Source organism: Anguilla anguilla, chromosome 9 (genome assembly GCF_013347855.1).
Source record: "Anguilla anguilla isolate fAngAng1 chromosome 9, fAngAng1.pri, whole genome shotgun sequence".
In the NCBI taxonomy this organism is placed as follows: Eukaryota; Metazoa; Chordata; class Actinopteri; order Anguilliformes; family Anguillidae; genus Anguilla; species Anguilla anguilla.
In genome coordinates, this window is record NC_049209.1 from 25,124,353 (window position 1) to 25,150,433 (window position 26,081).

Genomic DNA, 26,081 nt, shown 5'->3' on the forward strand with positions numbered 1-26,081 from the left:
TCCCTCTATGTGGGAGAGACCACCAAGGCCAAGATGATGCTACACCCAGAGTCAGCTAGACAAAGAGGGAGAAACTGCAGCAGTTCCCATGGTAACAGAGGAAAGGGGGTGGTATCTTGTGCATGGGCTGTAGCATACACAGATACTAACTGCAAACACTTACATACTGGCTTCACACTTACTGAAAAAAAAACGGTAGATCCTTGGGGACATGTTGAGGGAGGTGCATTATTCCCCCTCATATCTCTCTCAGTTTTTTTTCCTTCAATGTCCACCTCCCGTTATTACCTCTGCTCAAGCCTAGAGATGGTATGATCCAGTCCCAGACAAGAAAATGAGTACAGTAACATACCCCTCCTTCTCCTTGGCACATTCCACTGATAACAGAGGGGAGTGTTGTGTGTGAACCAAGACACTGCTATACACTGTAGCAGAGCTGGAGCGTACTGGACTGTACTAACTAGCGTAGCATCTACACTGCCTATGAGGGTGGGGTCCGGCTTTACAGAAATCTGAGACACAGAAAGCAAGAGATAGAGGGAGAGAGAGAAGAGGAGGGAGATTGCACCAGGAGAGGAAGACAACAAGGGTAAGGGAGAGGGGGAAAGGAGAGAGAAAGGCAAAGGCAGGGCCCAGATTGACACAAATAAGCCATCACACCTCCACAGACCAGCCTTTCTCTGCCAGACTCTCTCCTAACATACCTCCATTTCTCTTTCCATCTATTCACCCTACAGCTTCTATCTGCACATCTTGCCATCTGTCCATGTCTGCTCATCTTAATCATTCACCAGGGAGCTCTCTACATATATATTTTTCAGTTCTAGTCTAAAAAATCAAAATCTAAGACATCCACCATTTTTATGCGTCCATTTCCCCACCCATTTTAATTTTTATCAGCTCCTTTGAGATTTATGCTTATTATGGTAGTGTGGGTATGCTTGCTCACAGTTGCGAGTATGTCTGTCTGTTCCTTGGCCTAATATGCTTGATTTGTGAGTAGTTCAATAATTTCAGCAAGCTATTTTTTAATGGCAAAACCTTAATTTACTAGGTTTTACTATTGAAATATTGAAGGATGATATTGGACTTACGAAACCCTAGGTGGCAAATGCTGTATTTTTCTTCACCATTTGGCACAATATTAATTTTGACTTATTGTTTACATTTATAAATGTGATTGGAGGTATTTGAATAGAAAGAATAAATGTATGAATGCTGCATGCATCAATCTAAAGTGAGCTATTTTAATCTTTATCTTGAAGTATTCAGCTAATTTTCTTGTGTAGCCTTTGAAGCAAATCTTGAATAGGTATATACTAATAGATAATGTTTACAGTAAATGTACTGATGCAAATACAATGCAATACAGACCTGTCCTGCTACATGCTGAAGTGTAAATAAAACTCCAAAGTAATAAGATCTATCTAAAGTATGTTTTGAAGACAGCAGAATTAGTGTGAAGGTAGAAAAAGATCAGTTGAGGAATGGACAGATTTTTACACAAGCATGCAATACATTTGGGGAGAATGAAGATGATCTGTTTTCAATCACTGATAGTCTATTTTTAAAGAGTTTTTTAATGTTCGATTAAAAAAAAAATTCTGTCTTGTGACAGTTGGTTAAATTTTCTGATGGTGTTTTTGTGTGTGTGTGTGTGTGTGTGTGTGTGCATGTGTGCGTGTGTAACAGGATGAAAGGAGATACCCCAGTAAATAGCACAATGAGTGTCGGTCAGGCCAGGAAGCTGGTGGAGCAGCTGAAGATTGAAGCCAGTATGTGTCGGATCAAGGTGAGAGCCCACTCTTGTGCCTCATAACATGCATGTGTCTTAATGTTCCTTGCTTCTCAGGTTACAATTTGACTGACTTTTAGTGTATCCTCTCTCTTTTGTGTATCCCTACCTGAGTTATATTCACTGAACATCTCATTTTTGGCACAATATAAAGAATTACATGGTATAAGTAAATTTAGGTAAATTTAGTAAAAACAAAAATGACAGGATGGCAATGGGCAGAGTAAACATATCAGTCACAACAAATATGCATCACACTCCTTATTGTTCATTTGAACATTCTTATTGAGTGTGGAGAAAATGTTCTGTTATAAAGTTGTTCATGTGTTTGTAATGCTTTGGTGTCTGGAGCAGTTCAGTGAGTTAACACGGCTCAAGGGTACAGCAGCATTCTCTCCTGGGATTCAACATCATGAATGAATTCAGTACCTCAATCGTGGATGCTGAGTGGCTTATGCACTCCAACATATGGCTACGCCCCAGTCTGGTACTGTGGTACTGTTGCGACAGTGGCTGGTATCACCAAGTTGTCACATAAATGGCTGTGGTATTGCCTATGCAGGGAGTGTTTTGGCTGGTGGGATCGTCTTCGTTTCATTGTATACCAGCGACTCCTCCAGTCGAACAGATGGCAGCAGTCTGCCTGAGCTAGCTCTGCATGAAGGGCTCAGCTGGGGGACTGCACAGTGGAAAGATGTGGTGGTTAACAGCACAGACCTTTGAGGAGAGAATATGGTTCCATGCATTCTCCTGAAATGGCAGACCTTGAAGCCACTGGCCTAGCCAATAACTAAAATCATGTATTTTATACAAGGAGGAAAAATGTATTTAAAAACAAACAAATGTAGTGCTGCTCCTTCAGCTCCTTCAGCTGTTGCTAGGTGCCGCATGCAGTTCCTCTCTGCTTTGCATATCCATGTACCTCGCGTATCTTACCCTCTGATCTCACTGTGTCCCACGTTTTCCTTCCTCCACCTCCAGGTGTCAAAGGCAGCGGCAGACTTGATGGCATACTGCGATGCCCATGCCTGTGAGGACCCTCTCATCTCTCCCGTGCCAACCTCTGAAAACCCTTTCAGGGAGAAGAAGTTCTTCTGTGCCCTCCTCTGAGCAAAAAGAGTGGTCGAGAAGGGTGCTGAATACCAACAAAAATAACAGCAGATAACAGTTTTACATACATACACTCTGTATAAATAACATAGCGAGACACAGTGAGTAGTTTTTGTTTATACTGTATTTTCTTTTTTAAAAACAAGTTTAGTAATTATGACAGTTCTTAAGCTTAAATGGACCAACCTTGTAAGGTTTGAAAAACTTAGATCATACCCCAGCAGGTTTTCAGCACTCATAGTTTAATGTGCTTATCTGAAGTTGAATTTTCACGTGGTAAATGTGAAATTTGCTTGGTTAACTGTCAGTTATATCATTACCCACCACAAATTGCATTGAACCAAAACTGCATTTTGGCACAAAATCTATGAATCAGTTGTTCCCCAAAGATGACATTATGTTACAATTGACAAGCTAATCTACAGACGGACAAATATAAGACAAAAACACACACCTGTTGGCAAGTTCATGAATGCACATGAATGCTTATTGAAATAAAGAGCAACGGAATGGGGGAGGACCACACAATCTGTCACAATACACATTTTTAAAAAGTTCACATTTCCTCCCCAATTTCTCACTTTTCAGTCTTATATGCACTTATTTTAAAATGTAGAGTGCTGATGCACAGCATAGATGGACAGTGTTTAGGTTAATGAGATACAGTGAATCAGGGATCATGGTTTAACTTTAGAACAGCAATTGGATGGGATGAGTGGAAAAAAATATAAAGCTGGTGAGCTTGATACATATATACACAATCACTAAAACAGACTCAGACATTCCAATGAAAGCACAAAAGTGTTTTTCCATCAGGCTGTGGGGTTCAAATTATTTTTGTGAGCCAGAACCTCAACAGAGTAATACAGAGAGAACAGGGACTACCTCCAGATGAAATAGCATCCATGTTAAGTGCGGCTCTATCTTAATATACTATTAAAGCTATGGTAAAAGTGTACAGACAAAATTTCAAGCTACACAATCATGTAATTATCAAATGTGCTCAAGAAAGGATTTTCCATTGTTAACTCTTGGTATGTTTACAGGATATATTGTGTTTTTGGGACTTCCAATGAAAAAGCTCTGCTGACTCAGAACTGATGTGTGAAACCTGTCACTGTATCTAAATATCTAACACTTATTGGAAAACAGAAAATGTAATGGAGGTGTGTGTCATCAGAATGGGATGGGGTAGTATGCAAAAAATTCCAAGGTCTCAAAATGATATTAAAATACTCCCGCTACCACAAATCATTTAATGGTGTCTTTAATCAGGATGCTGCTTTTCTGTGGTACCATCTGAAGCTTTTAATGAGCAAAGCATTCTATTATTCCAATTAAAAATCCATATGCAGTGTTTTTGAAAACCATTCTTACTGGCAGTATCATGTCTTAAAAAGTTAAAAACCAGACAAAACACCCATTACATTTAATTTTAATGCAAACAATTCTTTAAAAATAGAAATTACAGGAAACAGTCAAATATTGCTGGACATATTCTGTGATACAGTGGATAATATATTTTTAATTCCCATTACCCTTGCTAATCAGTTTTTATAATCAGTTAAACCTTTTAGAACTGTTTATATTTTTTTTAGAACATTCATGACAGCAGCAAGTCTTCCCCATCCCCATCTTTAAGGATGGTTCAGACAGAATGGAATTTATCATTTAAACATACAGCAAAAGGATTTTTGCAACTTTAATAGTTAGATGCGTGTTGCACTAAAATGATACAACCATAATTTCAAATAACTTGTCAATGTACAAGATTGTAGCTTGAGAGCACAATTCACACAAACAGGGCAGGGAGCACAATGCAGTACAATGTAACGGTTTTACTTCAAGTTTAAAATCAGTTTAGCTTTAAAATTTAACTTTAAATGTAATTTAGCTGAAAACAATAAAAAAATTAAACAGATCAATTATGCATAAGAGAAATAAACCGAGATTAACTGAATAGCCTGTTCTCTAAAAACATGCCCATGTTCTTATATGACAGGGAGATGCGCCGTAGTCATCTTGTATGAAAATATACAATTTTGTTAATAGACATTTTTTGTTAAATTCTCTATACTAAGTTGCACACATGGAAAAACGTATACATTGCAGTTGAAAAAAAGTTCCCTCTCTCTTCCATAATACCACATATCATTAAAGAGGTATGGAAAGAACCCCAATCACAATTGACTCACCCACCAATAAAATTACTGAAGAAGCACCTAAAAAAAATGTTTTTTTCATTGTAAGAAACGGAGACTACAACTGCTGCAAACCATTTTCAATTCACTTGCGCTTAAAGATTAGCATGCAAGTCAAATTTCTGACTTAAACCAGTTCACAGTGTTAAAATGTACATTGCGTACACAGATCATGCAAGATGGGTGTGAGTTGGGTTGCATGTAAACTGTACACAGACATGTGAACACAGGAGAGAGAAAGAACTGTGAGGACACTTGGATTCTGTGTAACCACAGACACAGTGCTGATAGCATATTTGGGAAGACAGTACTACAGAAAGGAGTCGCACCATTCTCGCAGGCACCCATAGCAATCTCTCTGCTGCTTGGCGTTTGCACCACACGCATCCTTTAGCCAATCCCGGAACAGTTCGTCATCCTTCCTCAGCACTAGGAACTGCCCCAGGACCACGTATGCCTTCAGAGAGAGAGAGATTAGATTCCAAGGTGAAAAATAGGAGTCTCAGACTCACTGACAGATGGAGAAAAACATGTTTGATAGTAAAGGAAAATCTTTTCTTCTTCTAAAATCAATTCTTATTTTAACTTTTTGGTCCAATATACATTGTTCTTCAGGAATGCAGATGTTATTACAGAAACTAAGGCTCACACAGAATAGCATTCTCTGTTACCTTGTCAAAGCCCCTTTCCTCTAGCCTCTTTCCCAACACCTCGCCAATTCCAGCCAATGCCATAACTGGCTTCTCTCCCATGGGCTCAGCGACAAACTCCTTGTGCTTTTGGGATGTTGATGACATGGTGGCTTTGCGTCACTGTTTGGTTTTCTACCTGGTTGTGCCTCTGGGACCCACTAGAAAGTAAAAAAAAAAAATATATATATATATATATATATATATATATATAGTTTAATATGACGTATGACGTATTCTATGATGCAATAAGTATCAAACTATGTTCGGACACATAGTCGGGGAACTGTCTGCCATTTTTGATTGCAATGTCGCTCCTTTTCTTTTGACTGAGTTAGCTAAAGTTAGTTAATTCGTAAAACTAAAGCTTTTGGCGACTTGTGAAAAGTAACCAAAATTATGCATCCTTCATTAATCGTCGTGAGAAGAAACAAGGGAAGAACAAAAACGAAACTAACTCTCAAAACGAAACTATTTCGAAGAGTAGTAAATTGGGGGCGTGGTCAGTTACTGTGTATCAAAACAGTGTATCCAGCCTTCTTCTAATGTCAGCTTTGTAGTTAACGTTTGCTAATTCGTTTATATTGATTGATAATATATAAACTAATAACTAACGAATACACTAGCTAATACAGATTCCATCAAAAAAAAAAACGTAGTTACCATTACTTGTCGTCCTGGTGTAGTCCAGTTATCGATACAACAAGCTTAATAGCCTATTAACTTAGTTTTGTATTCATCTTTGCTACATTACTGAACTGCATTCGCTGTTACGTGGCGTTACAGACCTTAAAGCATTTACTGTACGGCAGAAGCTTACCTGGTTTACGATTCTGTGCGAATTGTTCTGGAGTCCAGAAAAGGCACAACCGACTGCCACAGACCAGAAGATTCCTGACACTGCCCAGAGCCTACCAAAGAAATTGCTAACAAATTCCAAGACTACTTCCTGATCCGGCAAGGGTTATTCCTGTTCCGGGCGCCAACTTCTTTTGCCGTATTTCGTGGCCTGTTAGTCCATGAAATAGTTACATTCAGAATATATGTATCTTAACTGTATCAAAATGAAGATTCAGCATGTAGATAGGCCTACCATACAATCATCATGGAGAAAAAATGTTATAGTCTCTCAAATTCTACTTGGCTTAAAATCCTTATATAGCCAGCCCTGCACTATTTTGCAATAATGGCAATTATCTCTTTTTCAGAAATAAATAGAATCTCACAGGTATCCAATATTGATTCAGTGTCTATATTTAGAAATACCGTGTATTTCTAAATATTGTACTGTCTTTTTATGTTCATAAATATATTGTATTAACAACCTCGTGTTTGTCATTTTCACATAGAATTACGAAGATCACTCATACTTTGTAGCTTTGTGTAGCCCACACACATCAGCCAGTTGGCTAGGCATATGGTGTCCCAGTTGTCCTTTTAGTCTGTCCGATGGTAATTTAACAGCGGACACACTGAACGCAGCAGATATTTATTGTGGATGTCCCATCATCAGTCAAGCACAACAACATAAACTGAAAACTGCCACCTGGATGTCTTAAGTCAGATGGACAATAAATAGTTTCAAAATTCCATGTTCACTACCACAGGCGTTTAGAGCAAACCTTCCTTAAGATTTGTACAAATATACTGCCCTTTATCAATGTATAAATCAAATAATTTTAGAGCCAAGATGTTTTCACAGAAGTGGCCATACTATATTATTGCTATAATTGTCTGCATTTTATGAGCATAACATCTCACTCAGCACTTAGTATATACTTTATTTTTGTTAATTTTCATCAAGGATTTGAATATAAAAAAGGAGTCTACTCTATGTAGGAATGCATACATGCATGTACATATGTGCGTGTATTTGTGTGAATGACAGCAGTTCATGCTGCCATTTTGTAAAATGTACTTTTATATTAAAAAACCAGTCCACAATTCTAACATTAATACAGTATTGTTCTGACATTACAATTTGATGGTACCACACACTAATGCTCTGAGGGAAGCAAACAAGGACCAAAGATTTTAAAAGGGTAAAATAAATAAATTTAAATTATAAAAAAAACAGGAAAGGGCCATAAACATACTAAGTTCTTTATGTAAATTATGACAGTTTACATTGTATACATAATTCAAAAGCAAAAGCAACAAAAAGTACCCTCTGCACATACACACCAAGTAGTCACTAAATTTTATTCATTTTCAAAAACAAACATTAAAATTGTATGTGTATGTGTGTGTATGGTATGCACATCTGCTCTGGTCCCACTTCTCACCCATGTTTATTTGGTGATGGTGTTTCTGTGGGAGGGAAGAAAAAAGCAAATTATGTGCCATGAAATCAGATCACGTGCCAGTACACATGTTAAAGGGAGTAATACATGTTCAAGACAGAGTTCAGTGGCCAGTAAAGATTATTTTTCCCTAGGTATGGAATGGTTCTAGAATCTTAAGAATCTGCTAGCACCGGACAGAATGTATCAAAATTAAGGGAGAACAGAGGAACAAAGCGGTGTAAAAGTATACATTATGTACTCACGCATTCATGCTTTTCCCACTACCACTGAGGACAATATATGGGGTCTTCTGAGACTTCTGCTTCTCCTGGAGCAGAGCCACTGTGCCGAGGGGAGTGTCACTGCTGCTCATCTTCTTCAGCAGCTGGAGGGCAAGAAAGCAAAAGGCCTTATTAATAATAATAATAATAATAATAATAATAATAATAATAAACTTTATTTATATAGCACCTTTCATATCATAAAATGCAGCTCAAAGTGCTTTACAAGAGAAACAATAGAAATCAGTACCACAGGTATTAAGATAAGATAAAAATAGAAATAAAATAAATTGCTAATGATAATAGCAGAAATGACGTAAATTAAAAATAAAAATAAATAAAGAAAATAATAATAATAATACTAATAAAAATAGAAATTAAATTAATAAAATATAATAAATTGATAATTAAATGAGTACAGTGCTTCATTAGAAAACTTTGGTCTGTTCCTTCTACTGTGTGCCATTTACTCTAAGCGTGGATGTTCAACTGTGGCAAAAAAGGTTTTTGTCACTCACTACTTTAAGAGAAAAAACAACAAGCTCAACAAATAAAAAACTTACCGCTTCTTCCTCAAGCTTTTTCATCCTCTTCTCAGTCTTCATCTTTCCAGAACCTTTCCCATGGAAACGGTGGGAGAGCTGCCTGAAAGCCTACAGAGACAAACAGCAGCCCATTAGACTCTGCATTCTATCCCTGATATAAGGAGAGGGCTGTGCTCAAAATATCTACACGGCAACATATCGCAACTTGCCTCTTGGTGATCCACATACCGACACAGCAATTTTCAAACGAATATGTTTTAAAAATTTGCTTTGTTTTGAAAATGAATTTTCATGAAATGTGTGCATCTGTATCAGCAACAAGGTGAAGATTCAAGTGCAAACAAAGGCAATTCATAATGTAACCTGATGGTGGCAGCACAGCTCCCCTGCAATTCAAACATATCCCTTCACAAAATGGCTGAACGGCTATGACGCCAGGTGGCCCCTTTCAAATGGCAGAGCGAGGCATTCGGGTCTAAACTGCCCTCTATATCTGTGCGGGCTCAGGCAATCTTAAGTGACAATAAAAACAATCATAGAAGTAGAATTCTGCAGAAAGACAACAGGGATAGATATTGTGTGTCGAATTCCGAGCTATTGACAATGGCCAAATGACTCATCCCTAGCTGTGATTGGCCAAGCAAATCATTCACTGAGTTTAGGAGGTGCTGTAATACGACAAACTGATTCTGGGGCTAAATTTGGCAGTACCTCTTTTGGCGTGAGCTTGCGGCCAGATTCATCCACATATTCGATCTTGACATCAGGCTTATAGCTTTCCTTCTCCTTGAACTCCTGGGTGAAGCCTCTGTACTCCTCCCTCCTGCTGTACTTGTCATCTATCATCCTGAAGGGTCCCAGGGAGGCAGGGGAAGGAGGAGGGAAGAGGGTTACAAAGGGAGAGCGGTGTGAGCCATACTGTTACATTATTCAAAATGTCAAGAGTTTCAGTGACGTCAAGCGACAATGTACTGCAACTCCACACGCATTCAAATGGTTTTCCTGACAAGCAGTATAATTTCTGTCTGCAAAACAGTGACAATGACATCGAGCACACAGACTATGGATAGACAAAGCCATTAAGACCTTGTATATGGATATGCATTAAACATGCTAAAACAATAGCCACCTTGGTAAAATTTAACATCCAATCCCACTTGGCCATTTGGCCAAGAGATTAATATTGCACTAATGATTTCCTTTGCAAATCAAGTTATCAAACAGACACAGAGCAGTTCATGTTTTATAACTGTTTGATAGTCTCTAAGTACATAATGCAACTACTTATTAACTGCAATAACAGGAGTATAAATGGACACTTACATCTTGTCTTCAATGCAGTAATTGTCATTTGGCAGGGCACCTTTTGGGGCTCGAACCCTTGCAACTTTCTGCACCTGAGTGTCCAAGAGACCTGTGAGAAGGAGAGGGGGAGAGAGAGAAAGCTGTATGTGTGTGTGTAGTGAACTGATAAATGACATGCATGGCTTTAGAAAAATCTGAACATTATACATATAATAAAAAATATAAATGAGGATATTCTGCATGCGAGGACAGAACAGTTCTCTCTATGGCTGTGACTGTCGAATATCTGTGAATTCCCTCTGCTCACCCTTGTTCTTGCAGAGCAGAAGGGCTGCAGCCAGTCCAGAGTTAACAATGGGCTCTTCATCCAGAATGGTGGTGGAGGCAGTGGAGAACTGTTGAAGGACAGGGGGTCACGCAAAACGGTGCAAGCCATGCTTAACATTTCAGGCATTTAGGAAACGCTCTTCTGCATTGGCGGGTTACACAGATTACGTTTTATATGCAGTCCATTTATGTAGCTGTGATGGAACACAGGTTAAGTACCTCTCTCAAAAGTACAACAGCAGTGTCCTACCAAGGAATTGAACCTACAACTGCAGTTACAAGCCCAGCTCCCTAATCATTATCCTACACTGCTGTCCAATATTAACAAGTTATATTAATGAAGCAAGCGTTGGGTCATGTGGTAATGGTAAGGTAATCCACTTTAATTTCCGACAGTAAGCTGATTCTAGGTCGCAGGCAGCAATCAATCACAAAACAACGTTGCCTGTAGTGTTATGACATCTTTATAGATAACATTATACTAAAAATTCTGTATCTGGTATCAGCTAGCTAGCTAACGTGTAAACAAAACTCTCAACCCCCCGAGTTTTCCAGGAACACTGACGTCACTTCGGCTGTTCATTAAAAACAGTTTCTGAAACGGCCTATAGCTCAGTACAACATGCTGCTTGCGCAGGATAGCTAGTACATCTTTACAGACACACAGCATTTGTTACCATGACATATTATTCCTGCAAACTCACGTCAGGCTGTTTCTGCTCCTCGTCCAGGTTGACCATGCTCCAGCCCACGTTCTCATCCAGCTCTGAGTCAGAGCCTCCAGCTCCATCTCTCTCTTCCTCCTGCTCAAAGTCCTAAAACACAGCATCCAAACACAACCTGCATTACTGCACTCACTGACTACAACTCCCACAATTCCAAGGCTCTGCACTGAAAATTATATTCCTCAGTGGACATTTATGAGTTTCTAAAGAGCTTTGCAATGCAGGTTCTCAATGTATGCATACCACCACAATTTTTGCAAATTGCACCTTGTGCATCAGATAATGAACAATTTTGCTTTTAAATTGGAATTATATTGTTGCATAGTTTGTACTTACGCAATTCTGTCTTTAATTAGATTCTGTGAGGATGGGAACAGTGCTAAATAAAAAAAAATGCATTGCATTTATTCATGGTCACACTTACCATGATGTCTTCCTGATCCTCTCTGTTTCCTGAAAGCCCATATGTGGGGATGTCTCCCAGAGTCCGGCAGAACTCAGAGGTGGCATTGAAAACGATGTTGTTCTTCCTGTCCGGATCGTCGTCATCGTCCCGCGCTCCTCCCTGAGTGACCAGCACTTTAACCTGCTCTGCCACCTGCAGGGCAGAGGGAGTATGAAAGAGGGCCACTGTGAAGGCACCCTGCTTGTGAGGTCCACCAGCTGAGCTCCACACCCACTGTGCCTCTTACACAGAATGCAGTCACACGTGAATCTCACACAGGTTTGAATGCACAGACAAATCACCTGCACACGTGCACATTCACACGTTCACACAATCACGCACGCGCACACACACACATAAGCACGCACACACCTTCTCCCCAGAGTCTCTGAGCATTTGCTTCTGTTTCAGCCTCCTCTGCTTCTCCAGCTGCTTCTGCAGCTCCTGCTCTGCCTCGTCCTCCTCCAAAGTGGTCGGCTCTGGAGGGGAGAACTCCTCTGGGAGACAGAAGGGAGGGACACGGGAGAGAATAAAAAATAACGAGTGTGAGACCACCCTAAAGAAGACCAAAATGGAGTATACTGCCATACACTGACAATTCACAGACTTTATTGAAAGCATAATGATATGTTTATTTCACAGCAGTATATTTTCCAAAAAAGCTAAATACAGCAGTATTTGATTGACAACACTTAGAAGTGCTGAAATATCTTGACAATACATTTTATTTTTCAGTGCATTCCACTTTGGAAAGGATAAACACAGCATATCCCCGTCTACCACCTGACCAGATATGCTGGGTTCCTGAAAGTGTTCCATTTCTCCATCTCACCATCGTCACTGATTTCCATGTCCTCCAGTCTGTTGTCATCTGAGCGCTGAATGACGTCCGCCGGCCCAGCAGCCCCCTCCTCCCCAGCGTCGGCTTCCGGCCTGCCCTCCCCTGCCTCCTCAGTCCCGTGGCGCCCGCGACCTCTGGTCCTGAGAAAGACGGGCGGGAGATTTCCATTCAGCGAGGCACGAACGCGGCGCGGACCAGGAAAACACTTTCAGTGGGATAAAGCGGTGTGTGAGCGCGCGGTGTGGCGGGCGGTAACGGAGGCGGAACCTGGAGCCGAAGTCCGTGTTGCGCGTGTCGTCCGGAAGCACGTCCACTGGCTTCACAGGTTTCTCCTTCTTTCTGATCTTCTTCACACGCCGCTTCGTCTTCTTGAAGCCCACCTGCATAACCGCACAACGCACGTCGTTAAGCAAAGCTCGCCGTAACATGAAAAGCAGCACATAACAGCACTGTCTGTCTTTGTGGATCTCACCTAAGCCACTACATGGGAAACACACAGCAGGCATATTTAAGAGAGGAAACTCTTAAACAGCTGGCTCATTAGCAACTGAAACTCCACAGCACTGCCTTCACTGAACCAAATGCTAGAGGCAACGGCATGATGGGATTTTCCTTCCTGCACAGTACTAATGCACAGTTAGTACTCTGAAAGCCGTACCCTCTTGGAGAAAGTCATAAGAAGTGTATAAATGGGTGTGTCCATCATGTGATCAGCAGGGAATGGAAAAGAGGGTAAGTTTCAACAGTGCTTGTATGTATCCATTTGAATGATGTAAAATCCACCATTTCTGCTTAGCAGAAGGAGCAGTGTAGTGAAAAGCGCAAAACCATCGACAACACGGCTCACCATAAATCTCCCACAGCACATATGAGAACATTGCAATACACCACATCTTGACCATACTTCAACATTTTAGAAGTCAGAAAAACCAAACTAGCCAAGGCAGGGAAAAGCAGAGGGCTCCCTCACCATCTCCTGTGGGGTGTAGTACTCGGAGGCGATGGTGAGCGCGGGCAGGTCCAGCGTCTGGGCCTGGCTGTGGAGGGTCTCCCTGATGGCCTGCAGCTCACGCTCCCGGTCCCCCTCGGCCCGACCCCCCGCGCTCAGCCGGAAACTCTTCTTCTTCTCCCCGTCGATCTCCTCGTCGTACTTGGACAGCACCGTACGGGGTTTTAACTGCACACAAGACAAAACAAGTCATTCCACAAGACTGCCACTCACATTTCAGTTACTTCAGACTTAGATTATGCTGTTATCAGTGAGGTCAGTTCTGAATATAATTATTTGGATATATTTTAAACCCTCTTCATATAATGACTTTGAACTGTGATTAGGTCAATTTGAATTTTTACTGTATGCATTAAAAAAAACTTTCCCCACAGCTTGCAGCCAATCACAATTGCAGGAATCATTCACTAACCGTCACCATGTCATCCACGCTCTCTTCCTCTAAGTAAGGCTTGTATTCTGGCTTCTTCTTCTTTAGCTCCACATTCTTCTCCGCCTTCTCTCTGTCCACCAGCCCCACGTTCACCAGAACGTCCTCCTTCTCCTCCAGCACACCTGCAGCATTCAGAGTGAAAAGAGACAGAGCAAGTGAGGCCAGAGCACGTATGGACACAGGACTGGTGATGCTGGCATAGACACCCATGCACTTGTAAACATACACACCAATATACTTGCTTGTTCACAAACAAACACACATACGCAGACAATCATATCTTCCATCACTCCTGACAGAGACAGTGAGGAGCAAAAGGATGTGTAATCACACAGTGCACACCCTTGTCTTCCAGTGTGAGGATGACGGTCTCTCCCTCCTTGAAGGACTCCATTTTGTGCTGAACTGTGAGCCCCTTCAGGTCACCGGAACCATAGACTTCCTGCGCAAAATACACAGATGGACAAATGAAAACCACAGTCTCGGGTACACTGAACTTAACTGCTGATATGTTAAAGAACTGACAAGGTGAACACTCGGTCAGCTTCACAGGAGTAGCATTAATAAATCTCACTAAACGCAACAGTGCTGTTAAAACCATGTCTGCGGTGAGCCACAGTAATTAGCCAGTATTAGCCGCTCACTGGCGATGCTAAACTGGTTGTTAAAAGTATTCAGTAAATAAGCTAATTGAGGAGAGAACGAAGAGCAACACATTTGGGGTGACCGCACCTTTCTGCCATGCCCAAACTCCTGCTCCACCAGGTTGCTCACACCAAACTCTTCATCCATTTCTTCCAGAAGCTTAGCCTTGAGGGAAGGGAGACAGCAAATGAAAAACAAGGCAAAAGCTTGACAGAAGAGGAAAGTAAAAGAAACTGCAACACAGCCTTTTCACCACCTTCCCCCCGGTACTCACTCTCTTCTCTGCCATCTCCTTTTCCTTGGCCATTTTGCGACTCCGCTCCACCCACGCCGCAGTGTCATCCAGCCAGGGGTCGTCCTCCGCCAGGGTCTTCACCTTACTGCCGACACAAAGAGAGAGACTTGAACCACGGACACGCAGCATGAGAAGCTGGCCATTAGAGGAAAGCATAAAGGAATCATTCGTGAAAGAGCAGCGTCCTGTGCACTGCAGGGAAAACCCACCCAAGCTTCTGGTTGAGCAGGCGCTTTTCCTTAAGGGCTGCCAGCTTCTCTCTCATCTCCTTCTGCTGCTTGAGATAAGCAGGGTTGATGGTCTCTGCCACCAAGGGCTCCTCCTTGGTTCCAAGCTCTGCAAAGCATACCCAGTGCTTTCAGGTCACCAAAGGCACAAGACCACCTCTCTCTCACAATCACTGAGTGTCTGTGTCATGCTATGTACATTGCTTGATAATATGGGTCATAACGAATTTCTTTCCCCAAGGTGGAAAATTCCAAAGTAATTCAAAAAAACGTTTAACACACTGCCACAACAAAAATGACTGCTGGACAAATCCACACGTGACACAGAAAAACGGCTAACTCAGTCATCCTCACCTTTTTTGCTTTCATTCAACTCCAGGGGCTTCAGGCCAAGCTTGGCCCTGAGTTTACTGTTAAAGAGAGAGGCCATAGAGGTTACTGAGAAGAAACTCAAAGGCACGATTGTCATCAACGGTGTTAATACTGATACGAACATCACTGCACAATTATCTCCAATTTGACTTACTTCGTTTCTTCGATGCTGAGCGATGCATCCCCACCAGCAGACTTTGAAGTACCAGCTGGAAGAATAATACAGAGCAAGAAACAAAGATTGCGTTACTGTGTCATGCCAAATATTCATCCGCTACGATAATAGAAGGTAGCTAGTTACAAAAACAGCTACCAAGGAATACCCTTAACTGCTTTGATGAATATTTATGTAAGCTAGCGGGCAGTGCTGGGAGTCAATATTAGTTTTTGTTTATTCCATTTACCATTACTCTCCTCATATGTGGTATCCACTTTCTCTTTCTTGACCCGAGGCTCCCCATTACTCTTTTCGCCTTTAGAGCGGCTTTCCTTCTCAGTCCCACGGCTCCCTCTCTCCTTTGATCGGGACCGTTTCCTCTTCTCCCTTTCACGGTTACCGTCTCGTTCCTTTTCCCTCTCTCGGTCCTTATGACGATGCTTCTTGTGGTCCCGATGCCGTTCTTCTGCGTCCCTTTCCCGGCCCTTTTCTTTGTGTTTCTTCGATGAGCCCATTTTGTGTTTTGTTGCTTTAGTCCGTAAGCTGACGACGCTACAAAAAACACGCACGTAACAAAATACTTATATAATGTAGCTAGTTAGGCAGTTTGTTTACTTCTAGCTAGCTAGCGTTGTAATCAACAAAGTAGCTAGCTAGCAGGGTAGCTACCTTACTACGAGACGGTTCAAAACCCCCCCAGAGCAGGTTAACCAGCTATACAATTCCAAACCTCCAAGAGCACCTATCCCTTTGTTTTAATGTCAAAGATTTTAACTATAGAAACATTTTAGAAGTTAAATAAATGCAACTGGCAGCAACACCAAAAAAGCAATAATCGCACTCCTGTCGTGCACTCGAACTTTAACCTTATCATGCATAGACATATATACGTATATGTTATCATGATACACTTCCTGTTGAAGAAAGGCAGCACCTGATTACCACAGCGCAACCTGCTGCACAGGGGTGTTGCCGCTCTGACTATTCGGAAAAAATACCCGAGATTTGATTAGTGATTTTCAACGAAGCCTAGGCAAAGTTTATGACCTTGTGAATGTTATGCGCATAAGTCACTAGATTGTATTTTTTTAAATGAGAAATTGAAACAAAGAAACTGACAAATGCGTATAATGCTTATTGAGAAGACAAGACCGTGTAAAGACCGCAATGGAGAGAGGCAATTTAGACTACGTTTCTTTTCTTTAAGCTGACAAATATATACTGGCTGGAAATCATAAATGTACCTCTTTATGGAGCTGTTGCTTGGAATAGAAGCCCCTGGCTTCTTGGGTGGTATTTGGGGAAACATTTCCTCATCCTCTAAAACATTTGCACATGAAAGATGTGCAGGCTTCTACTTACTAGACATCTCATAGTTTCCTAAATCCTAATAATATCGTTCATGACAATTGTTGTATGTGCTCTCTGAATATGTTGAGTATCTTCAGATGAAACTCATTCAAAACTAATTTAAAAGGCTTAGTTGTTTTAAGTTTGTTTAGTGCTACCCTTTTTGGGGGGTGTGGGCATGAGGCTGCTGGCTTCTGTTGAGTGTGTTTTCGCCTCTCGTCATTATATATGATGTATTTGTTGATATATTGTAGAGTTTAATCCTTGTTGAGAATTCTAGACTGTTCAAATGGCTCAATATATATCTGAATCTGGTAGCATTGTAAAGCTACAATGGATAAAAGCACCCACAGATAAAATCTTTTTCTACACCAATTAAAGCAGTACATTTTTAAGTGAGGCAGTATACAAAGCACGCATGAATTTAACATTTTAATCAACACATTTTTGATGAGGCAAATGTGCATGCAAGTACAGAACAGCAGTCAAAATGAACATAGGCACAACATAGGCAAGGGCTGTGTTATCACAACTTCAGTTATTAGTTTCATTTTTCTATGAGCAAAATGTTGTGATCATTAAACCCACCCTCTATCACCATATGTAAAAATAAAAAGGCCACTGCAGTCACAGATAAGACATATTAAAATAATTATGTTCTGACTGAAATTTTGTATGTGTGTGTTTACACATACAATGTTTAAAGGCACAACAAATTTATCAAAACTTGCTTCCAAATGGCCAGGTTAAAGAAACCATGAAAATAGCATCTTTGCCATGCTGACATCATAACAGGGAAAAGAGATGGTTTGAATGCAACTGTGGTCTTCTTGGCCACAAGACCATATCTTTGTGGTCTTGAAAATGCATTTGGCCATAGTTCTGGTCATATGCACTGTTAAATACGCATACACAGTGTGGTGCATAGCATCTCAATATTAGTCTCAGTAACCATATTTTTTTAAATGGCCTGGCTCTGCTCTAAGGTTATAGTACTGGTTTTGGTTCTCAGTCAGAAGTGTCCATCGACTCCCTCACAACCCTCTTAAAAATGGGATTAGTACACCTTTCACTCCTGTTACAATAATACAAATAGTTGGTAAATGTGTTAGAAAATGTTCTCTGAGAAAGTGTATTAGTAAAAAAGAATTTCTAATAGGTGATCGATGACTGATTTGAAACAATAACTGTGTTTTTCTGTGGAATCCAAAGCTTATTGATCAGTTTAAACAAGTATAGGACTGGCAGCATGTTGTAGCTTCACGCATTATGCAGGAATTATAAAACCTCATGCTGCTCATCTCAACAGTAGAGATAATTACCTCCATTGTTTATTTTATGCAATATTATCTTTTTCTAGACTGTATGTCCAGTTCAGTCAGAGGTAACTGTACCTAAATCAGTTACACTACATGCTCATTTCCTGTGACAGTATATTAATTCCAAAGAGGAAACCCATGGGAATGTTGGACCTCAACCATTGTAGCACAAGCAAGTGTAATAATGTTTCCCCACTGCCTATGTTCAAGGGTATTCCACCTGCAATATGTATGGATCTGAACCACTTTAAATGGTTATTTGCATTAGCATACCATGGTTCCATTCCAGCAAGGGCACCTGGCTTTCACTTGTACCCTAGATTGCAGTTCATACAGCGTGACGTGCGAGACATATGCAAATTTCAATTTTGTCATGCATGCAGACAATCCACTTATTTAGGTGTGACAGCTCATTTGGAAGACTATCGCACTGTATGAAACTGACCTTGGTATGCAGGCTGAGAGCAATGTGCAGATGCAGGCTGCAAATGATGACACAAGAAGCACAACTGGTGATTACGACTGGGAATAAAAAATTATGACAATGACTGGTCTCAAAGAAGATCTGATACAGAAAAACTGAAGGACTGAAGGTCCTCTAAATTGTTTTGTCTACACGTCTAATGGGTGGTTTGCATTTATTGTAGAAGAATTATGAAACAATGAATATAACTAATTAATTGACTCATTTCAATTGAGTTAAATCACCCATAATTAGCATTTGAGTGTAGTTTGAGACATGTTCATTCATAATTGCCTAGGGTCTCGGGTTTAATGGTTTCAATCTTAATAGAGCATTTAACTGCACTACGCATCTCCATATCAATTTCCTATTTGCAAACCTCATACCAGCACATCCGTAGAATAGCTCATGCTTTACTCACTGTCACCAAATGGTAGTTAGCTGTTTGCCATTTTGAAGACCTTTCCATTGTTTTATAATGCTTCTTGCACTAATGCAAATTAATAAGCATGGCCAGATATTGCTCTGTTTATTTGTGGGTAAAATTTGTGAATTGAAACATTTTTATTTCTAATTTTGTAAAGTAAAAAATCTATTACTGCTCAGCCTGCTTAGGATAGTGAGAGCTCTATATCAGAAAGTGAGCTTGTAGAGGCCTGACTTGGGCTGGGATGAAGTGGATCTGGATGTAATGTAAATGCAACAGAAATGCATACACTGCCACATTGATGCATACAGTAGCCGAATGGACAAGCCATTAAAATGTCACTAAAAGGCCCAAGGCAATTAATGGTTGTAACATACAGTACACAAACTACAATGGACATAGCAAACTCATATAAAATGTCAATTCATTAATTATAAATCACTGTTTAAGTCCACAGAGGTCCATTCTATGATATGGAAATGAAAATCTAATTTTTTTATTTATGAACTGATTTGTTGTCCAGTCAATCGTGAAACAATTTGGAGAGTGTTACCATTCTACCGTTTAAAAACAGAAACAGTTTCTGTTTATGTTTGAAATGTTTGGATTTATGGAAAATTTCAGGGCAGTCTGCCAAAAAGCTTACAAATGCATTACAATGTAGCTGCAGTTTCAGAGCGCTGATTTCATTTCAAAATGTCCAGTAAAGACAGACCTCTAATTGGTCCAGCCAGGCAAGATGGATCATTCATAAATTAGATACAAAATTAGCACTAAATACCAATATAATTCCCAGATGTCACCTAAAGACACTTAAAAAAATAAATAAATGATCCTGTGAACAATGTTTAGGTAGAGCCTAGGAATATGCCATAACTAGGAAAACTGGCAAATGGACATTGAAACACCGTGAGGTAAGCATTTACGTGCATGTGTGTGTGTATGTATATGACAGAGGCTGAGTCTGTAGTCCATTGCTATCTGTGTGCCTCCTTTGAGATACCCAAGGTAAGCACTTATGTTTGTTTGTGTGTGTGTGCGTGTGTGTGCGCCTGCACATGAATGTGCACGTGGGTGCACATTTGTGTGACTGAGGCAGAATCTCTTGTCCACTGCTGCCTTGATATGCCTCAACTGATTGGCAGCCCATGTATCTTTTACCCTCCAGGCCTTTTCTAGTGCCACTGTACTGTACATGCTTCTTCTTTTCACTGCCACTGTTCTGAAGTCCCAAGCCTTCACAGCCTGGGCGCTGTTTTTAACAGGCTGGAGGTGGTGTTTGCAGCATGGACCACAGTCTGAGCATCTCTTTGGGGCTCCGCCTGTGAACCAGAATGACGGAGTGATACGAGCATGGGCTCTCCTTGTCCGTTCCTGGGAGGTCAAAGGTCAGAAACCCAGGGTGATGAGTGGGAGAGACTCCAAGGCGATGAAGGCACATGCCCAGGTAGACGTCGTCAATGGGGAACAGGTGCACTCTCTTGGAAACTTCTCCCAGACGCAATGCCAGGGCCCCAGAGTACACCACTCCTCCTCCCCCCGCATACGGTGGGTAGGCTCCCTTGTAGAAGCTCTCAGGGATGTAGTACTTAGTGGAGGACTGCCGATTTGGTACAGCATTAGCAATCACTTCTCCCATTAGAAAATCCTTGATGGCTTTCTTTTGGTTCTGTCCCGCGTCTTCAATCTCTTCCTTGTGTTGGTGCAGAAAGTCAAGGAGAGCACGCGTACGCAGAAACACATCATCGTCACCCTTGAAGACAAAGTGAGCGTGGGGACAGCGGTGCGAGAACCAGCGCAAGAACAGTACATCTTTTAGGGTCAGGTTATAGAAGGTGTCCCTGAAGTCCCATTGCAGGATGTCCCTGTGTTGACTCTTTTCAATTTCTAAAAGTTTCTCCAGGTCTGCGTAGAGGCCCATGGACGGGTCCTGTTTGCCTAGAAGGAAGACTGTTCGTACTATCCCTCCCCTGCCCCCAGTCTCACCCTCCATCCAACCATTCCGCCCCCATGTCTGCCGAATGGCCTGCCTGTTTTCAAAATTCCCTGTCTCGGATTTAATGGCCAGTAGCAACATGGGAGCCTCTGCGGCCTGGAGTTCCCCGCCACAGACTGCAGGCTGGTCTGTCAAAATTGGGTACTCTGTGCAGTGCATGGACAGGATGAAATCCCGCATCTGTTCCGGAAGGTTGTTGAAGTCCTTCAGGAGAGGAGCCCAGCTCTGGTCTGGGCTACACGGAGGGGAGGCCTCCTGGGAACCACCCTCCTGTGCCCACCCTCCTTCAGTGCTTGCCTGCTTGCTCCACGTCCTGTTCCCCCTCAATATAGGGTTGTGCTGCCGGTCCAAGCGATGTTGTAGCTGGTTCCACAGGGCACCTTTCTGTAGTCTGAGGTTCCAGAATGGGTTCATCGGGTGAGCTGCCAGCTCCCCAGAGTTGGAAGAGACCCCAGGGGCGATGAAACGAATGGGGAGTGAAGGTGGGGAGTAGGACATGGTGATGCAGATGGACACCAAAATATAGACCAGAAGGTGCCCCACCATCACACAGGGCAGGAGGCATATGCACAGGATTCTCCCATTGCATCGAGCCATTGACTGCTGTGGAAACATGGAGTCAAGCAGGGGTAAGAGAAGAGGAAGGAGACGTTGAAGGAAAGCAAATAGGAGAAAAAAGAAAGGAAGAGGGAAGAACATGGAGGAAGGAGGTCAGTGAGTTATCAGTCAAAACACAATTAGAATCTCTGAATTGTCAAACACGAGCAAAGTTACAAAAAATGGTAGAATAAGGCTGGGCTGTGAAGAAGTGACAAAAATAGTTCCTGCTAAATGTGCTGTAGACCAAAGTGGGAGAAACTATGGCTGTGTCCCAATACAAAAGTAACTGCCTTGCTGCCTGCATCCTTAGAAGTGAGATCCCTCTGAAGGCAGTATCCTGACAGTGAAGGAACCTCAAAAAGCAACACATTTGTGGGACGCACTTTGAAGTTAAAATTATGTTTATGTAATTACAGCTGATGGCTTTTACTTTCCAACTGACAGATAAATTTTCTTTCCAACGCAAATAAATACGGATTCTGTCATTGTAGCCACTCTTAACATTCCTGATTCTTTATTTATGGGAAAACAAAATTAGATTTACATTGAGCTAACTAGCCACTAGTTCAGCTATTTAAAAAAAAAAACCAGATTGTCTTGATTTCAGTATGTTCACTGTATGTAAGCTAAGTTAACGCTAGCATCGTTGTTCTATTGGAAAGTACCGTGATTACTAGCAAGGTAGTTCAGAGAAAGCTGACTGAAGCTTAAAAACATTATATACATTATTCCATTTGTATTAAATAATTAAAATGTACTTTTAGTTGTGACTACAACAAATTATTGAGTATATTCACATTTCCATTGCTTTGCTGGTTGGAGCTGCCATTCATTTACCGGAAGTGAGAAGTCTGAGGAAATCGCAAAGACCTATGGGATAGCCTTCCATCTGAAGGATGCATAAGATATTGCCTTAAAATGTAACCAAAATAAGGCACCTTAGAAGGACATATTTTTTGATGACTTTGTTTTGAGACATGCCTGTGAAGGACAAGTGTGAAAACTAGTGAAGACTGTGAAAATGCAGCCTTAAAATGCTGTCTTCGAAAGCACCTGACTTCATATTGGGACACAGCCTTTGTGTCAGACCATGGCATCTTAGTATCTATCACTCCCTAGATGAGTTGAATTGGTGAGCAATGTGTGTTTATTACTTTTACGTTGGGGATTTACATTTTTCAGTTTAGGCATTTGGCAGGCTCTATTAGCTTAAGCGACTTATGAAAGGGTAATGTTTTCGTTAGATGACCGTGAGCACAAGCGAGAAGCTTCTGCAGTCTCTGTCCTATGTGGCTTGGTAGAGGCCTCCGTTTCCACAGTGATGCCCCAGGGGCACCATTATCCACACCTGTTGAGGGAGATCCACAAGCACAACTTAGCCCAAGACATTTACATCATATTTCATGTACGCAAACAGAAAATTTACATAGCACCTGGCCATTCTACACATATTAGAAAGGTCAATTTCATAAGTAATTGTGTGTGTGTGTGTGTGTGTGTATGTTGGGGGGGAAACAACCCAATGTTACATTCATCCTCTGCGATTTTCTTCTTTGTTATACTATATGCATCTTTGTCATCTTAATAATTTAACAGTTTTTACACGGTGACCATTTTTCATATTGTTGTTCCACACAAGGTAATGTCATCTGTCTGTTTTGGGTAAATATCAACCCAGCAAGTAGTGTATTTTCAAATCAAATATTGCCTTAAAACACAGGACACCAGAATACATGCAAATGCTTTATGAGCTCCCAACACACACGCAGAAATAACAACTCTGAGCTTTAAATAAATACAAAATTCTCGAAACATTTGTTGGTGTTTGTCGACGCCATTTTTATGTACTGATATCTTAATTTCTTCAAAAAGAAACGGCCGCTGAGGATTTATTTACTAATACATACACATATTATATACACATGTAATTCTACCATATGCAATATATGATATGCAATATATATATATTTACATGAAATTATGGCGGGTGGCATTTTACTATAAAAAGTTACATTTTTGACGGGAAGGTTGCAAAGACATCAGGTAAGATGTTCCTACCAGCAACTTATTATTGTAAGACGACAAACATTTTATTAATAAGTATGAGATAAAGGTTACCACGATAATATTTACCGTTGAGGAATCTTACATATTTACGCGTTTTTGAAAGCCAACTATAAAGATTAAAATAGAAAAATTCTAACAAAATAAAAACACTTACTGCTGATCACGAGAACGGCTATTGTTTTCCTCAACACCTGTTGGTTACTTTGTTTTCATTCTTTATTTCCTTCCGTGTCCTTAAATGTTCGAATAAGCGTGATATTTATCCATACAAAAAGTCATCTTCATCTGAAAAACACTCGAAACGTGAGCATTTTTTAATGAAATATACTCTTTACGAATGATTAACAGTACGATTTAAAAACAGGAATATAGATAAATGCAATTTTATTTTCCGTCGGAGAGCTACAATATTTGTTTTCTCTGTTTATTTTTCAGGGTCTCCGTCACGCTCGTTTCTAGTATCAGCAAATTTGTGAATCCCTTTAAATTGCAGGCTGTTGTCCATAGATCTTTCACTGTTTTAACAACGATGCGAGGCGGAGTCAGTGCATCTCAGGTGGCAGGCAGTGCAAGTTTCAACATAGTAAGAAAATATAAGGGACACGTAACCACGCCCATGTAGGTAGTGTAAAATACACATACAAAATCGGAAGAACTTCCACATTTTAAAGATGGCACGCTAACATCGTATATAATGTTTATAAACACTTTTGGAATGAGAGTCACAGAATATCGTGCACTAATGGAAAACCCCAAAAAGTGAGTTCGAATGTCAGAGGCCGATATACTCACATTTGGTACCGAAACTTTTATAGTCTTTTAAAATCCTAATATACAGTTAAATGCAAAAATATTGTGACAATTAGTTTTTATTGTTTTGTTGTCAGTGCTACAGCATATTCGGTTTGAAATAAAACAATGAATATGAAGTGCAGACTGCTTTGAGAGTATTTATATTCATCCCAGGTGAGTTACAGCCCTTTTCTTACATTGTCCCCCATTTTAGGGGAGCAAAAACAGTTGGCTGCTTAGCTGTTTCTAGGCCACCTGTGTGTTTTTGCATGATTAGTTCATTATTAGTTGATTAGTATATTAAGTGATTCTAGGTTTGGAATTTGCATTTGTTCTCTCTTTCCAGGATGTAATCAAAGACTAACATAAAGAGAAGACTACACCAGTGTAACCTCTTCACTACAAGATGTAAACCACTGGCCTCAAGAACAGAATGGCCTGTTTAAATATGATGGCAGCAGCAGGATGAATTCCGAAGTTTACAGAAGCATCTTATCTGCACAGATCTAACCAAATGCCTCAAAATGCACTGGGCGGCACCTTTACCTTGCAACCAAGGAGTTTTTCAGGGCCAATAAATGGAATGTTTTTGACTAGCCAAGTCAATCACTTGTTAAATAATGGCCATTTAACATGTATTTATAACTTTATTTTCTTATGCAATATTCACTTAAAAAATTTCATTCACATGTAAAAAAAGTCAGTCGCATGTGAAAATGACCAGTTCACATGACACTTTCTTTTGATTTGAAGTGTACAGAAATTGTCCACCAATATTCAGAGAAATGTCAGAAAAATAATTGGATGAAATTTTACTATGCAGCAAGACAATGATCCAAAACATTTGGCAAACTTAACCAGAGGAGGACTTCAGTATGAGTGTATAAGAAAGGAAAGGTGGCCCAGTCAGTCAACAGACTTAAACCTCATTGAGCATGCTTTTCCCTTGCTTAAAAGGAAACTGAAGTCTGAAATCCCAGCAAACACGCAACAACTGAAAGTAGCAGGGGCTTGGCAGAGCATCGCAAAGGATCACATCATGAACCTAGTGATGTCCATGAGTCTCAGACTTGACGATGTCATCAAATGTAAGGAGTAAGAAATGAAATATGTCAATATTGTACATCATAAAATTTATCAAAACCTGTTTTGTCCCAATATTTACACTGACTTGCAATACTCCGATCCATTTAGCAGAGCAGAGATTTGACAAACTTACTGGTTGGAAAGGTGGCATCCTATGACAGTGCCACAAGTCACTGAGCTCTTCAACACGACCTATTCTACAGCCAATGTTTGTCAATGGAGATTGCATGGCTGTGTGCTTGATTTCATGCACCTGTTAGCAATGGGTGTGGCTGAAATAGCTGAAACCACTAA

The 26,081-nt window shown here is 40.7% G+C and overlaps 4 protein-coding genes across 6 annotated transcripts; 1 reads left to right on the forward strand and 3 right to left on the reverse strand.

Annotated features, from left to right (window-relative positions):
• Window positions 1-380: 380 nt before the first annotated feature.
• LOC118236545 (guanine nucleotide-binding protein G(I)/G(S)/G(O) subunit gamma-3) lies at window positions 381-4,156 on the forward strand. The gene is made up of 3 exons (XM_035435021.1): window positions 381-589; window positions 1,693-1,792; window positions 2,777-4,156. Exons 2-3 carry the CDS (start codon window positions 1,694-1,696, stop codon window positions 2,903-2,905), a joined length of 228 nt encoding a protein of 75 aa, XP_035290912.1. The 5' UTR covers window positions 381-589; window position 1,693; the 3' UTR covers window positions 2,906-4,156.
• Window positions 4,157-4,323: 167 nt separating this feature from the next.
• On the reverse strand, window positions 4,324-6,762 carry LOC118236544 (barrier-to-autointegration factor-like). Its single transcript, XM_035435020.1, has 3 exons — window positions 6,616-6,762; window positions 5,778-5,956; window positions 4,324-5,563 (listed from the first exon to the last, which is right to left on the reverse strand). Exons 2-3 carry the CDS (start codon window positions 5,901-5,903, stop codon window positions 5,417-5,419), a joined length of 273 nt encoding a protein of 90 aa, XP_035290911.1. The 5' UTR covers window positions 5,904-5,956; window positions 6,616-6,762; the 3' UTR covers window positions 4,324-5,416.
• Window positions 6,763-7,693: 931 nt separating this feature from the next.
• Window positions 7,694-16,567, reverse strand: sart1 (spliceosome associated factor 1, recruiter of U4/U6.U5 tri-snRNP). The gene is made up of 20 exons (XM_035434911.1): window positions 15,935-16,567; window positions 15,685-15,739; window positions 15,513-15,568; window positions 15,141-15,267; window positions 14,911-15,016; window positions 14,724-14,801; window positions 14,334-14,433; window positions 13,971-14,113; window positions 13,520-13,726; window positions 12,817-12,929; window positions 12,541-12,689; window positions 12,081-12,205; window positions 11,688-11,861; window positions 11,243-11,353; window positions 10,519-10,606; window positions 10,230-10,320; window positions 9,618-9,753; window positions 8,925-9,014; window positions 8,344-8,465; window positions 7,694-8,105 (listed from the first exon to the last, which is right to left on the reverse strand). Exons 1-20 carry the CDS (start codon window positions 16,200-16,202, stop codon window positions 8,087-8,089), a joined length of 2,358 nt encoding a protein of 785 aa, XP_035290802.1. The 5' UTR covers window positions 16,203-16,567; the 3' UTR covers window positions 7,694-8,086.
• Window positions 16,568-17,456: 889 nt separating this feature from the next.
• LOC118235173 (N-acetyllactosaminide beta-1,3-N-acetylglucosaminyltransferase 2) lies at window positions 17,457-24,452 on the reverse strand. Of its 3 annotated transcripts, none has more exons than XM_035432250.1 (3): window positions 24,064-24,452; window positions 23,092-23,190; window positions 17,457-21,845 (listed from the first exon to the last, which is right to left on the reverse strand). In XM_035432250.1, the coding sequence occupies exon 3, from the start codon at window positions 21,837-21,839 to the stop codon at window positions 20,505-20,507; it is 1,335 nt and encodes a 444-aa protein (XP_035288141.1). In that variant the 5' UTR covers window positions 21,840-21,845; window positions 23,092-23,190; window positions 24,064-24,452; the 3' UTR covers window positions 17,457-20,504. The 3 variants fall into 3 exon arrangements, with proteins under 3 accessions (XP_035288141.1, XP_035288140.1, XP_035288138.1); XM_035432249.1 differs by having other exon boundaries at window positions 23,016-23,190; XM_035432247.1 differs by having other exon boundaries at window positions 17,457-23,190; window positions 24,064-24,451.
• Window positions 24,453-26,081: the final 1,629 nt, after the last annotated feature.

What these genes read in the sequence shown, in the direction of transcription:
- LOC118235173 (XM_035432247.1), bottom strand. Translation starts at nt 21,941, where the DNA reads ATGTTCTTCCCTCTTCCTTTCTTTTTTCTCCTATTTGCTTTCCTTCAA.
- LOC118236545 (XM_035435021.1), top strand. Translation starts at nt 1,694, where the DNA reads ATGAAAGGAGATACCCCAGTAAATAGCACAATGAGTGTCGGTCAGGCC. An exon ending in CCAGTATGTGTCGGATCAAG is followed by an intron (nt 1,793 to 2,776) that starts GTGAGAGCCCAC and finishes CTCCACCTCCAG; the next exon opens with GTGTCAAAGGCAGCGGCAGA.
- LOC118236544 (XM_035435020.1), bottom strand. Translation starts at nt 5,903, where the DNA reads ATGTCATCAACATCCCAAAAGCACAAGGAGTTTGTCGCTGAGCCCATG. An exon ending in AGGAAAGGGGCTTTGACAAG is followed by an intron (nt 5,564 to 5,777) that starts GTAACAGAGAAT and finishes CTCTCTCTGAAG; the next exon opens with GCATACGTGGTCCTGGGGCA.
- sart1 (XM_035434911.1), bottom strand. Translation starts at nt 16,202, where the DNA reads ATGGGCTCATCGAAGAAACACAAAGAAAAGGGCCGGGAAAGGGACGCA. An exon ending in CTCAGCATCGAAGAAACGAA is followed by an intron (nt 15,569 to 15,684) that starts GTAAGTCAAATT and finishes TCTCTTTAACAG; the next exon opens with TAAACTCAGGGCCAAGCTTG. An exon ending in TCTGCTCTGCAAGAACAAGG is followed by an intron (nt 10,321 to 10,518) that starts GTGAGCAGAGGG and finishes TCCTTCTCACAG; the next exon opens with GTCTCTTGGACACTCAGGTG.